The sequence below is a fragment of the Neodiprion lecontei genome, chromosome 4, assembly GCF_021901455.1.
Source record: "Neodiprion lecontei isolate iyNeoLeco1 chromosome 4, iyNeoLeco1.1, whole genome shotgun sequence".
Taxonomy (NCBI): domain Eukaryota; kingdom Metazoa; phylum Arthropoda; class Insecta; order Hymenoptera; family Diprionidae; genus Neodiprion; species Neodiprion lecontei.
Window position 1 is genome coordinate 2,128,812 of NC_060263.1, and position 13,845 is coordinate 2,142,656.

At 42.3% G+C, this 13,845-nt stretch overlaps 2 protein-coding genes across 2 annotated transcripts; one reads left to right on the forward strand and one right to left on the reverse strand.

Annotated features, from left to right (window-relative positions):
* The first annotated feature begins 2,905 nt into the window (after positions 1-2,905).
* LOC107218695 (protein singed wings 2) lies at positions 2,906-10,535 on the forward strand. Its single transcript, XM_015656659.2, has 10 exons — positions 2,906-3,166; positions 6,300-6,467; positions 6,561-6,723; positions 6,860-7,016; positions 7,343-7,494; positions 7,586-7,777; positions 8,837-8,995; positions 9,075-9,185; positions 9,269-9,358; positions 10,261-10,535. Exons 1-10 carry the CDS (start codon positions 3,144-3,146, stop codon positions 10,441-10,443), a joined length of 1,398 nt encoding a protein of 465 aa, XP_015512145.1. The 5' UTR covers positions 2,906-3,143; the 3' UTR covers positions 10,444-10,535.
* Positions 10,536-12,287: 1,752 nt separating this feature from the next.
* Positions 12,288-13,670, reverse strand: LOC124293895. The gene is made up of 3 exons (XM_046736781.1): positions 13,457-13,670; positions 13,185-13,348; positions 12,288-13,110 (listed from the first exon to the last, which is right to left on the reverse strand). Exons 1-3 carry the CDS (start codon positions 13,668-13,670, stop codon positions 12,649-12,651), a joined length of 840 nt encoding a protein of 279 aa, XP_046592737.1. The 3' UTR covers positions 12,288-12,648.
* Positions 13,671-13,845: the final 175 nt, after the last annotated feature.

Below are 13,845 nucleotides of genomic sequence, written 5' to 3' on the forward strand. Positions count from 1 at the left end.
CCACGCTTGGCAGATACGGTGACAAAACTCGAAAGGCAATTTTTGACTGATTACAAACAAATTAAATGGACTCCTCCCCAATAATACCCGTTTAAAGTCAAAAAGACTGACCTCACGCGCGATCGGTGTAGAGAAATTGATAAACGCCTTGTCTAACTGTTTAAAGGATAGACTTTGGTGAAATTTTGGAAAAAACCGGTTTTTTGATTTTTACACGATTAAAAAAAGTCGTAAGAAAAAAAATTCTCCCACCAATTTTTAGACTATGGTATTATATGCACTGAAAATGTATTTAAATGAACGGGATAATAATGTGAACGAAGATATTAACGGGGAAAATCAGAGACTTAGAACTAGCTAATTTCACATTCAGTTGGTAAACATTCTCCAGGGTCAGTTATTTACGAGATAAATTCAAAATGGAAACAAGGAAGCAGCGGCTTTGTCAGAAACAACGAAACATCGTCCAAAAAACACTGATACTAATGAGAATAAAAGGGGGAAATCATTCCCTGGAAATGAAAGTTTGGAATTCAATGAAGGACACCGATATACAATAGATGTATAAAATTTTTTCGCTATAACCATCGAAGATTCATGGGCAGCGCAAAAAAAATGATAGAATAAAGTAAAAAGTAGCGAGTGATGAAGTAACGACTTAATCAGTAATTTACTCTTTTTTTGCCCTACCCTGAACCTTCAACCGTGGGAAAAACCGATTTGTATATTCGACATGCTTTGCCTGGAGTCATCGCGACGAACATGAAGACTCATATTTTTCACGTGATTTACAAAGAAACTCATTAAAATTGACTTACGAGCAATCGGTGGCAATGATGGCGTCGTAATGCATCGGGGCCTGGTAGTTTCGTTGGACAAGGATTCCAAGAGTTGTTGATCAATCTTCGACTGCAGCACGAGAATTCGACACACAAATAACGCGACGCGGTTACCCGACGTTTATTATCCGATTTCAAGTTATCACTGTTCACGACACGTATGATGTACAACCTAATAAACACACACAAATACTCACTAGAACTCACCCCGAACTGTTGGTTCAAACGCAGAACGACGAAAAAAATAAAAGAACGCGACTAAAATTATCCGGCCACGGGTTGAATATTTATCCCCGAGGTTCTTAACGAACTATAAATTACTTAACGGTTGATGAATCTCAGTGTAATAACACCGAATGACGCCAAAACCGTGACGTAAACTTTGTTGATTTCGAGTCCGAGACAAGCAACTTCAGGCGACTCGTTTGAACGCGCGATCGTCACTTGTTTCCGGCATTCGTTGGCTCGACCCGAGTGTAAAAAAATCGAATAGAAAATGTCTGGAGTGACTCACGACTCGTATTTATGCCTCCCAGAGACGCCCTGCGAGCCAGGAACCTTTCTAGAACTCTGGACGTTTTCGTAACTCCGAAAATCGCGACACAGAATGTTTTTTTCGCACCCCGTGCTGCGTGGCCCTTGACGCCCGGCACATTCGCCGTATTTATCGTATTTATGACGACACGCTGCGTCCGGCGATCGAAAGTCATTTGCGTACGCGTCCCGAAACGAGTCGTCAAAACAAATATATGTTGTGCATGCAAAAACTTACCGTATCACGCCACTCGAAGCTCGGAGAATCGGACGCGACGCAGTTCCGATCGTTCTGACGGTTTCAACTTGCCGCATCGCTCTGAACTGAACTGCGAAGATTACCAGTGGTTCGGAAAATGGCCACCGACAGCGCTTAGCGCGCCATTCAAACACAACGAGACGACGATGACGATTATTCGATGGAATTAAATCTTTTATAACGTAGATCTTGGTTTATATTACTTTGTGCACAGGTGGGTGGAGCTTTTGTTACGAATTGAGACGTTCTTTGAAGTTGAAAATTATGTCGAATCGTTGCCCATCTACAGCGTACGGAATATTAGTTCTTTAATTATGTGAATTCAGTACCAACGCCATGTTCTAACGTAAATGAAATTTTAGCATTATAGTGTTCTATTTATAGGGTATAGATTGTTCAGCTGAGCACACTTTTGACACAAAAATAACAAGTTGTAACAAATGCTCGGTATTATTGAACCAGCGTAAATAAACTACGCTCAACTATTGCGGTAACGGATACCTACCTACGAGCAACTGAAAGTACAGCTACGCATTCGTCTTTACGATTGCCTACTTTCAGGCTATCAAAATTTCGAACACCTACTTTTAATTTAGAATCAAGTCGCCTATCAACGTTTCGATAAGTAGTTAAAACCTGTAATAGGTCGTGTTAAACTCATCGTTACTGAGTGCAAAAAACCGATTAAAAATTGTAAAGGGAAAAAAATAATACGGTACATCAGTTTATATTTTACAACAAAACGAGTTCGTCGCCTTTTTCTTCAACCCGAAGAAATAACAGGTAAGTTATTTCTAGTTCTAAAAAAAATCTTAACCAATTAGTAAAACTAAAGGAAAATAAATTCTCGCGTATAATATTCTAAGCTCTTGTTGATCACACATCTGGACAAGCACCTCACTTCGCGATTCCGAATTCGGTCAAAGTGCACTTTATTCGAATGCAACTCGAGACATCAAAGTAATTCGCTTGCCAAATGAAAATTGCACAGAATGCATTGGTACCGAAATTTTCCGACGTAAATGAGCACCGTAAGTTTTCAAAAAAAAAAAAAACATCAAATTTCCAAACTCTCTCTCTGTCTCTCTCTCTCTGTTTCGACTGGCAGCGCCACGTCAAAGCATCCCTGCCATGCGATCGAAATATACGCTTATTGCTTGACGGATGTGTCGAACGATATGTTTGTTTACCGTTTTCAGAACATGTGCGCCGTCGCCAGGTGAAAGCGGCTGCGCGCGGAAGCTGCAAAAGCCCAGCTTAGTCTGTCTGCTCGAGAATTGGTTTGTCCGGGTTCCAGGGTAGACCCGGTTAGCATGCCAGTCGTCGACGCACCTTCCCGACCAATTTCTCGGCGATCTCGTTGCGAGGCGTGATTTGAAAGGGTGGAAGCTGTCTGTCCATAAGAGACGATTAAAAACGAAGAGGAGAAATAAAAAACCGATTGTGAGCCAGGGATACAATTTTTCGGTGCACAGTTTTTCGTGACGACTAATAGGAAAAATCGCGGAATAATGAGAGACCCGGAGTGTCAGCTGTGAGTAAGGAATTATAGTGTGCTTAGATATGAGGCAATTTAATTATTGCTGCCTCGTTTAAGGCCTCAATTTTAAACTTTGTTTGCACGCGAAGTAGACGCTATATTCGCGACTACCTTCAACGTAAAGCCGATCGGCAAACAACTAAGTTTTACGACCACGTTTCAATACTCGTTTATTCAAATAAACCGCCGCAGCTGTTTTGTCTTTCCGTGGATCCCGAATGTCCTTTGATCCACGCAAATTCGGGATCTCGTAACCGCGATAGATCATCAAAATTCTCTACATTCTTTGCCGGATGGAATGATTGCGGATTGCAGACGGAAAACGACTCATAAAATTTGCAGAATAAAAGATCGAGACAAATTCAGAGGACGTATAACGGTCAACTTCACGTGGAATCTATATAAGTGAAACTATGTAAAAAAATTGAGCTGTTTTTCTCAAATTTTTTTCCACCTATCGTAAGTTACACCGCGTAGCTTAAAAAATGAATAACAAATCTCGAGGATGAGATGCGTATGAAGCGGAATTTTGTTAATTATTTAGAACGTTTTCATCGATCATAAAAAGAAATCATCTAATGGCGGTGTACGTTTTGTTCCTCAAATAGTGCCGTATAATTATAATACCCATTCTCGTGTAACCTGCGTCAGTATAGGCTTGTTTCCATCCACGCGGATAATTAGCATCTAATTTGCACGTTCGAAGTTTCCTCGCTGGTTGTTTGACACTTTTGTCGTTTATCGCGCCATTCCAACGGCTAGATTCATCACCGATTACAAAATAAATTGTTCAACCCCCGTATAAAATGCTTCATTTTATATTCTATTTACGCGATAAATTTATACAACAACTTCTACGAATATAAGCTTATAACTAACGTACAATTGTTTATTTTTCTTCTCACTGTATAGACATATCCTCGATATTCTTTACAACACCGACGAGTATAATATATTTCCGCTTAACTCGCCGAGTGGTATCGAAATATATTTTTCTGTTTCCATTCCCTCTTATCTCATCTTCCGCGTAACGTACGTCTTCTTTATTTCATACATCGGACAAAAAGAAGATAAAAAAAAACCTCTTCTTCCCAGTAATTCAATTAGCAAGTTTTAGCCAATTTGTCTAACACGCTGTAATTGAATTCACGAAGACTTCGGCATATTAGCATCTCGAAGACCTTCTGTACCTTGTATTTATATCTATCTATTCCTGCTTATAGTTTTCACACAACACGCTGAGATTAGAACATCCAATTGTTACAATGACAAATCCGACTGACAAGATTAAAGCACGATCGATACGTACAGCTTAACATGCTGTCAGCTGCTCGAAAAGCCGACTTGCGTATCGCCGTTCAAAATCTTAGCTCGATTCTTATCACTGATTTTTATTCCTCAACTTTCTTGTTTTTATTTATTGTTTTTTTTTATTTGTTGTTTTTTTTTTTTTTTTGTCTACTCTTTCAACAAAATCGGACCCCCGCAATTGTATCGAGCCCGAATACTGTACTCTGCGTCTTATCCTTATCAAGTTTCTCGCTGAAAATCTCGGTTTTCGAACATTCGCTGTGCAAACATTCGGCAGTGAAGTGCACGGGATAAACTCGATACGCATTATTTTCCGGAAAATATCGAGGGTGATTTTCGACGCAGAGAAGTATCCCGATAATCCTGATTCCCTAAATACGAAATTCCGTCCAACGATGGAACTGCATGCACATGTAGATTAGTTACCTACTCCCGCTGATACAGTATTTTATTTAGCAGTGTTGATGATCACGGGCATACCGTTATCTGAGCGTGTTTGTACAACGATGATATTTACACCTGTATTCGGGCATTAGGCAATTCCGCAGCTCAGATTGCAAAAGCATATACCTTACATCTCCGCGCACATATGCATATATGTATATACCTATATATACACACATATACATCATGTTATATGATAAAGATTAGATAATGGTTGCTATTTGCATAAATATTCGTCCACATACGCGCCATGCACTACACTTTGGGTTTACTCTTCGTTATATTATGCAAACAATCACTTTATACCTATACACTGGATATTACTATGTATAATGTATAGGCGCGTGCAATAGTTGATACGCGAATAATCTGGCTAAGCCACCGGCGTTAAACGCCAGATTGCTAAGAATAAATTTTTCTTATCTGTAACTAGAGTGAAAAATATGTTTATTTTTTTAACACTCCAATTGTCGAATTTCAATGTACATTCCTGTACTGTATAGCTTATACTTTTCTATTCATGGAAAAGACTTTACGCGACTACAATCCCTCAAGGCGAAGAGAATATACTTGAAAAATGCGCGAATTCGCGCGGTTTATTGGTATTTTTGTTTTGTATTAATCTTCCAGAAATAGCATCAATTTACATACCGGTATTTGTGTATACACGAATAAACGAATGATATATACAGATATGTAATTACAAGGTAATCAACATGCGCAAAAATTCGAGGTGCGGATTCGACTCGTCACTGGTCGTTACAAAATCATCATTTTTTCAAGTGCTTGTGGCTATACTGTTTTTTTATACGTAGCTATATGATATGCTACTCGGTCATTTTGCACACAATTTTCACTGCTCAACAGATTGCCAGCATATCTTATCACCTGCACAAAGTGTTTGAACTTGATTCCGTAAATTTAAAATTTTAATCGAATCAATCATTGTTCGCACATGTTCGTCGAAATTCTATCGCTTTTAAATAGACAATGTTAAAACAGTATTGAGATCTGTATCTTTTAAATAGAGAAAGAAAAGCTCTATGTTCGTGAACTTTTCTGCTCGTTTTCACGGCGCGTGGAATAGAAAATATGAGCAAGTATACAGGTGCATGTATTCACCGTATTACGGAAGTTATCGATTGCTTGTAACTTGAAAGCTCAATATTTGTCTGTCGGTCGTAACGTTGAAGTGAGTAAATATTGAACAGTAACCGACGCTAACAATAATCGCGTATCCAGACTGAAAAATTTATCCAGAATCGCATCGCGTGATCCATGAAAATATATCATAAACAAACGCGCGTTCAAACGGAGGAATAAAAGTATATTGGTCAGGAATGAAAAATGAAAAATCCCCTTCGTTTTCCAGGGCGTTTATCGCAATGATTTTCTTGACAATGGGCTTATCCTTCGGCCAACATCCGTGTTCCACTAATTATTCCGATAACGCCGATTGGCTGACGGATCATTGCGAGTCGACGCCTTCAACGTTCCACTTGATTTGTTACGGCGATCTTCACGGCGAATGGAAGAGCGGGTAAGGAAAAACGAAGGTGAACTTTCCCCGCAACTCCAAAGTACCTCAAAGGCTTCTAAAAATCCATTTTTCCCCATAACGTGGTGGCTACAGATCGAGCAGCGTTCATTTTCTGACGCTGTGCGGATGGCCGGAAGAGAGTCTCGACCCTGAGGATCTACTGAGCAAGTTTCCGGCCCTCCGGAACCTCTCGATCATCGACAGCAACGTGACCCACCTGGTGTCCGGCTTTCCCGGCACCGCGACGGACCTGGAAGTGAGTGCAGGATGAATTTAGTCCAGCTTTGAGTATCGAAATCTCGTAGGTATATCCGAAGGACTTCCGGTCTCGTCATCCGTCGATCTCGCCTCATTTTATCCCGATAATATCGGCACTGAACAATGTTTCTCAGGTAGTCACGTTCGGCGGTACAAGTCTTGAAGAGCTGCCCAGAGCCGCGTTCTCAAACTTGCAGTCCCTTCGAATCCTCGACCTAAGAAACAACGCCCTGAGATTCGTGGATCCGACCGCGATCGAAGGCCCGTCTCTGCAGTACGTTTACTTGTCTGGTGAGCCTTTAAAACTCGCATGTAAAGCACAAAATTGGAACGAAAATATGAAACCGCGACATCTGTCGGTAAAATAACGCGCTACTCTACGCGGGCCATATTTAGTTTTAAAAGATTTCTTTCGTCGTATTTTCTGCGGTACATCGATTCATCGCGAAAAAACTAAGAAATTACAGCTTGCGCTGAATTTTCCGTACATCCGTATTCGCGTAATTGACCAAAAACAATTCGCCGAGAGCTCAGTTTTCGCCGCCATATTGCTCAGTCACGCTCCCTGCAAGTTGCGATGAAATGTTTTTCGGCAAACCGAATTCGACGAATTACAGGAAACCCATTCAACTGCGCTTCCGAGATGATCTGGATACTAAATTCGAACAACGAATCCGTCGCCAGCCGGGTCGTCGACAGGGACAAATTGACGTGCACGCTGGCGTCGAAAACCGATCATCCCCTGGTACAGATGATGGAAATAACCGCGGTGAGTCGAACGAACGAAATTCTGACGATACCGAGTCGAACGAGAATCCAACGACTGCAATGTGCGATAAATACTCATCCCCGATATCCAGGAAGTCGCTGATCAGTGCCAGAAGACGGTCTGCAGCTGCGATCTGACCTACGTCGTATCGACGATGACGGGGTCGTCGAATCGCAAGCAATTACTGGCCTTCGTCACCGTGAACTGCAGTTCGAAAGGCCTTACGGAGCTGCCGGAATTCCTGCCGCAAAATACGACCACCCTTCACCTGGCAAAAAACAAGGTTGGCTAGTTTCTAGTTGGATGTTGATGTGTACGAATCTACGCCGGGAAAATTAGCTCGGAGATCCTAACAGGCGTTCAATTATCGCTGTCGCAGAATCGTCTCACGACGTGTAAATTTACTTACACACGAATGAAAAAAATATACAAGCTAATGTACGCAGTTGTTGTCAACATTTTTGTTTTCATGCATCAATGTTACGCTTATCGATGCACAAGGCGACGAATTTATTCGCCCGTATAAATTATTGAAGCGAAATTTCTATTTATTGATTAATAAAGACGTGGTGCAAAGTCATGACGAACTTTCGTCGACGTTTGGGTTTTGATTTTTTACGTAGATATAAGCGGGTTTAAAAACACTTGAGATTTTACTACTGCTTCTGTTTTTTCCTCTTTCTTCCTCCTAGCTACCGTTTTTTTTTTTTTTTTTTTCGACTTGTTGTTTCCAAAGCGAAGAGGAGGAGCAGGTCGGTTACGTATTGACTGCAATAATTCAATAGTGGTGTTTACCTCGCGTGTTTAGAGAAGAAACTCCAACTTCCTCCACATCATATCGTCGAGTATTTATTACTAGCACCAGTTTTCACGCACGTTATAGACCAGCGAATTATCATCCTTCGGCCTGGTTTGTATTTCGGGATTTTTTACGATCTGTCGAAGAGCGCATTTTAGATAGATTTCAAACGTTTTCCCGATATTCATTCGCCGTGACGCAAGCACGCGATAATTTCTCAAGCGATCGTATAATATCTTACCGAAAATAACCGAAATCGATAATTCTGCCGAACATTTATTCACTCACCAACTTATCCCGTCTAAATTAAAGCCAATAAAAATTTGATCGAATCGGCCTCGCGGAATCCTATTTCTGCAAAAGAATTATGAGCGGTATAAAAATTGGCAAGAGTTCAATTCCAACAGCCGTTAAATATGAAGTAACTTGTTTCCAACTGCATAAGTTTGCAGCTTAGAATCGATGGAAGGCTTCGGTGATGTGTCTGAATAATTGATTCCTAAAAATTTCCAAATCGCTGATTCTCTGCTCTTTCGAGTGCAGATTCGCGACTTGACTCCGCTGACGAAGAACCCCGTCTACCGTAAAGTCATTGATCTATACCTGGACGACAACGAGGTGGAATCTATAGCGATTCTCGAGGGTTCCGACTGGCTCGATCACTTCCGGGCATTTAGTCTGCGAGGGAATCGACTTAGCTACGTTTGTATCAGAGACAGATTGCAGTTTCGGTGTCTGCACGTCTTCCGATCGCAAGGATGTAAAAATTTGTAAATTTCAGGTACCGCCGTACGTGATCGAGAATGCCCTTCAGCAAAACGACCACCCCGTAGCTATATTGCTGGGGAAAAATCCGTGGCGATGCGACTGTCATTTCACCCCCGGATTTCAAGTGAGCCGATCATTATTTTCTCATGTAAATTGTCGGTCGAACGGAGAATTTTACAAAGTAATTATCGGTTCGGAATTCGTCAGGTACTGCTTAGGAGTCATACTGGCCTTTTCAAGGACGTGGAAGACGTGACTTGCGCCGAGATTCAGGACGACGAAAATTCTGGCAAGCAGGTGAGACGATCGGGGCGGGGGCGATGAATCGATGAGAAATTTTCACGTATTGATCCTATCGTAGCGTGCCGTTTGTCATACTCAACGCACGGATTGAACTTTGCGTAAACGTGTATATTAGGGTGGCTCATTTAAAAAAAAACATTTTCTATTTAAACGTTCTACTCGAAAAATTTGTGACAAATGATGAAAAGAAAAAACTGTCGTAAAACCTGAAGGAGGTAGGAAAATATTTGGAGGTTGCTACTAATTATTGAAATATATTTATTTTTTGAAAAATATGTTGTGTTAAGGGGAAGTATAATATATACATATAAGTCTATAAGGTGTAGACATAAAAATAAATAAACAACATTACAATAATTGGTAGCGACCTCTAAATATTTTCCTACCTCTTCCAGGTTTTACGACAATTTTTTTTTATTCAATGTTTGTCACAAATTTTTCGAGTAGCATCTTAAAAAAAAAAAAAAAAAAAAAAGTAAAAAAATTAGCCACCCTAATGTGTATACGCATACGTATGGATAAGTACGTCAATGGTTTTACGCTTGGAATTATTCGTGCCATATGCATTGCAATATTTACACGCATATCGCGGATGCGGAAGAAAAATAACGAAAATATGTTGTTGCTTTTGTGATTGTCGCGATGGAATATTTGCATCGAAGAGATTAACGCTGCTGGAATAATAAGCCCTCATATCCAATCTGTAACGGATGTTTGTTCACATGTGTTTCTTATCCCACTGTTAATAGCGTTAGCTGCTTATTCTGCATATTATTGTTGCAATCTTCATACTCGATCGTCACACCACCTCCAAGGATCAATGCGTCACAATTATATATTGAAGTCCGCATGGCCATCAAATTTCCGTTTCATAAGAATCGATCCGTATTCGACAGATAAGCCACCTCAGCCGGACCGCGATTTGCACCTCACCGGACCAGCACTGGATTCAGCCTCTGGACATCCTGAACGTCGTCCTGGCATCGCTGATTTTCTTCGTACTTGGCAAGCTGCTCTACGACTACTGGACCTTCAAGAAGACCGGCAAACTGCCTTGGATCGTAGCCAAGATGCCTTAGAACGTCCGTCGACCGATTGGTACTTGTACAATGTATACACGCTGTACGTATTTTGTAAATAAATGATGTTCCCAGTTTTTCCAATATTTGTAACAAATTTTTCGATCAGTTGCTTCGGATCCAGGCTTCGAAATTAGGCTACATAATCGACTTGATAATTTTCACACAGCGTAAGGTTTAAAAGTATCCAAATACGCGAAATCCACCATCGAGGGACGGGGAATGTCGAGTCATGAATTTGCGTGAGTGCTTTTCTGGTCGTTCAAGTAGCTCCGGAGCACATGGTCAGCGGCTAACTTTTTCGCGCTGGAAACCCTGATGCCGACACCTGCTAGGTGCGATATTGAAGTCAGAACGTGTGATTACGCGAGTTCCCGGAGATGACGTAAGGGGGAATAACGCGCCCCGGATTTGTATAAATCAATAAAACGACCAACCCGACTTTGAGTAACCCAGCGCGTCGCACTTGATGGTATATCGACTTCCAACGACGTTCGAAGACTCCTGCAACGAGTGGTAAACCGGCTCCGGGGCGTCGAGCTGCATGCAGATCTTGTAGAGCTTCATGATCGGCGTCTCGTGACCGCACCTCGTGTTCAGGCCCAATATCTCCTCGATCCTGGACACCATAAGCTGTTACGGATGGCGAAGAAGCTGGCGGTACCAATACCGTGAGATACTCACTGTTTCCTTGAGAACGGCGTGAGCTCTCCGATGTTTTCCTCGTCGATCTGTCGACTCGCAAGAGCGAGCAGAGTTTTGGCAGCCGCCGAAGTTTTCGCCGATTTTCGTGAGTCGCTGCAAGCATCGACTGGAAAGGGATCATTCAAGTATTAGCTAACGAACTTTTTGCAAAGTGTAGCATCCCATCCCTAGTGATAACGAACGGTAACGTTTGCTTGTTTTGCCTACGACTGTTTTTTAAAGTAAGCTACCACTTTTTCGAAAGTTTATTGAAAAATAGATTCGTTATCTGGGAATGTCAGAAATGTCATTTATAGTCACATCCTGATCAATTTATTCCTACTTTATTAAATATTAATTATTATTACCTATTAATACGCATTAATGTGTTCAGCAATACGTGAATTCACTATTCGTTGAGTATTAAATACATTATAAATCGTCTTTCTTCTTAAACGCATGCGATAAACATTATATTTGCCAAGATACTATTATTGAGCAAATCGTGCATTATCAACACCTGTTTTTGAAGAAATTTTTTTATTAATCTCAAGCTCGCGGCGTGTTGGCTTTGAGCACGCTGCGTCGAATTTTCGATATGTTTCTCTGAATAGCAGAGTTAGCTAATACTTGAATGGCCCGCAAAATTGCGAACACCTGAGTACGTGTTACGCGGTAAACAGGTTTCGATTTTCACTCACATGTAAATCCCGCGAAGCAGCACTTCACCTTGACGTTTTTGCTGTAGCTGTAGCTTGGACTCAGGTTTTTGTACTCGACTGAAAGGCCGCAAACCTTCGAGTACTCGTCGAGGATATCGATCGGCGAACGAGGCGTCGCGACGCCGTCGTCTCCGTTGCCCTGAAGATCGAGACGATCGGAGAAAAGTGGTGCAGTTACTGCATAATCTTGGCGGATGGTTTCACTGTGCATACCTGGACTTCACCTTCGACTTTCTCGTGTTCCTTTTGCAGGGATTCACCTACGATCTCTCCCTTCTCCTTTATATCATCGACGCTAGCGGTTCGATCGGCTGAGAGATCGCGTTGTTCCTTATGGTCTTTTGTGTTGGCTGTGTGAAAGGGTCTTTTTACAAGGGTGTTCGCGTCTTTTGGACCCTTAAAATGGGCCGCCACGTTACCACCTCAACCTTTACCTTCGATGTGAGAAACCGCTTCTCGCAGCCTCTGTGTCTCCTCCACCATTCGCGTCGTATCGACGACCTTGGAAGCGGTGGCGATTGTTCCAGCGAATCTCTGCATCAGCTCATCCCTCTTTCCCAGGAGATTGAGCTTAGTTATCTGCTGCATTGGTCCACTTTTGAGCGAGCTTAGTCTCCGCGCGTGCTCGCTTACCGTATCCTCTAAAACGGCGAATCAAAGAACCCGTAAATCATGTCTCAACGACCGTGAATTAATTTTTCCCCAATAAATTCAAGCCCGAGTACGTATGTCCATTCTCGTTCACTTGGCTTCTTCGATACCGATTGATCGGTCGAATCGTTCAAAACTGGATCACAAACTAACCCTTTGCGTTAGCAGCGGAAACCACTGGTGGTGAACATTCCTTGAAACCAGACGGACCGGAGCTTTTACCCATTATTTTAATCGTCGTGGTCTCTCCGACAACTTTTCCCCAAGCCTCAAGGCTCGATGTTTTTTCCACTTCTGCAGCCGAACCATTTAACGACCGATCGACTCGTGGAACCTTTGAAGACACTGGAATTGCGTGGTGTGAGACGGACTCTGGAATACCTTGACGAGACTTTTGACTCCGCGTAAAGCTCGCCCCGGACGATATGAACGATTTCAAACTGATCTTCGGCTCCCAGTCCTGGTCGGGGTTCATCGAATTGGACTCGTAGATGTAAGACGAGCTGGCCCCCGGAATCGAGGGTTGTTCCTCCTCCGTTTGTGCACAATTTTCCAGCCCCTGGTGCGAGATCGAATCGCCGGTTTGCGCCTCGGACATGATTTCGGGAATCTGTGGATATCACGTGCAGGACTCTGCATCGGGGAGAAGAGTTAGGCGGTATCGTTTTATCAGTTACAACTCACTGCGGAATCCTCGGCTGCAGCGGAATCTGAGTAATAACATTGCTCCGAGAGTATCGAGACCTCGGTAGACTTCTCGACGTCGCATTCAGCCGTCAGATCGTCCTGAGAATCGGCGATTTGAAAGGAACTCGATCTCTCTGTGCAAACGGGGCGACAATTATCGTCTGATTGAACATATAGCCGCTAGCTTTGGATCACGTTTCTTAATGACTGATCCTTACTCCGACTCTATTTGTTTCTCTTTTTTTTTTTGTTTTTGTAAGGAAATTTACCCAGGGCCTGAGTGTAGGGCGACCTTAGCTGGTTCAGAAGACCCTCAGCTCGTTCTATAACGTTTTCCATTTCGCATAGAAGGGGAGCGGCGTTGGGGTACCGTTTTAAAATTATCTCCCATGTAACCTCGGCGTCCTCTTCGCCCAGAAGTGACTTGGGTGGCGGAAGTTTTTGGTAAGTTGATGCATCGCGGGTTTTCTTCAACTCCGACATTCGAGACGCGACTGATCTTGATCTGCGATGGGCGATTCTATCAATCCCGAATCAGCACCCCTTGGGTTCGCTCACATTTTTATACTCCCGTCAAAATGTCAGCGATAAACGTGATCGCGTCTGCCTGTTTCGACGTTAAAAAAACAAAGCCATGGTTTCCTGATCTCGCCGTAAA

Bases quoted from the DNA above. Each gene is read 5' to 3' on its own strand.
- LOC107218695 (XM_015656659.2), top strand. From the start codon at position 3,144: ATGAGAGACCCGGAGTGTCAGCT. The intron at 6,724-6,859 runs GTGAGTGCAGGA...AATGTTTCTCAG, and splicing joins GCACCGCGACGGACCTGGAA to GTAGTCACGTTCGGCGGTAC. The intron at 9,186-9,268 runs GTGAGCCGATCA...GGAATTCGTCAG, and splicing joins ATTTCACCCCCGGATTTCAA to GTACTGCTTAGGAGTCATAC.
- LOC124293895 (XM_046736781.1), bottom strand. From the start codon at position 13,670: ATGTCGGAGTTGAAGAAAACCCGCGATGCATCAACTTACCAAAAACTT. The intron at 13,349-13,456 runs GTAAATTTCCTT...ATGTTCAATCAG, and splicing joins GCCCTACACTCAGGCCCTGG to ACGATAATTGTCGCCCCGTT. The intron at 13,111-13,184 runs GTGAGTTGTAAC...TGATATCCACAG, and splicing joins CTGCAGCCGAGGATTCCGCA to ATTCCCGAAATCATGTCCGA.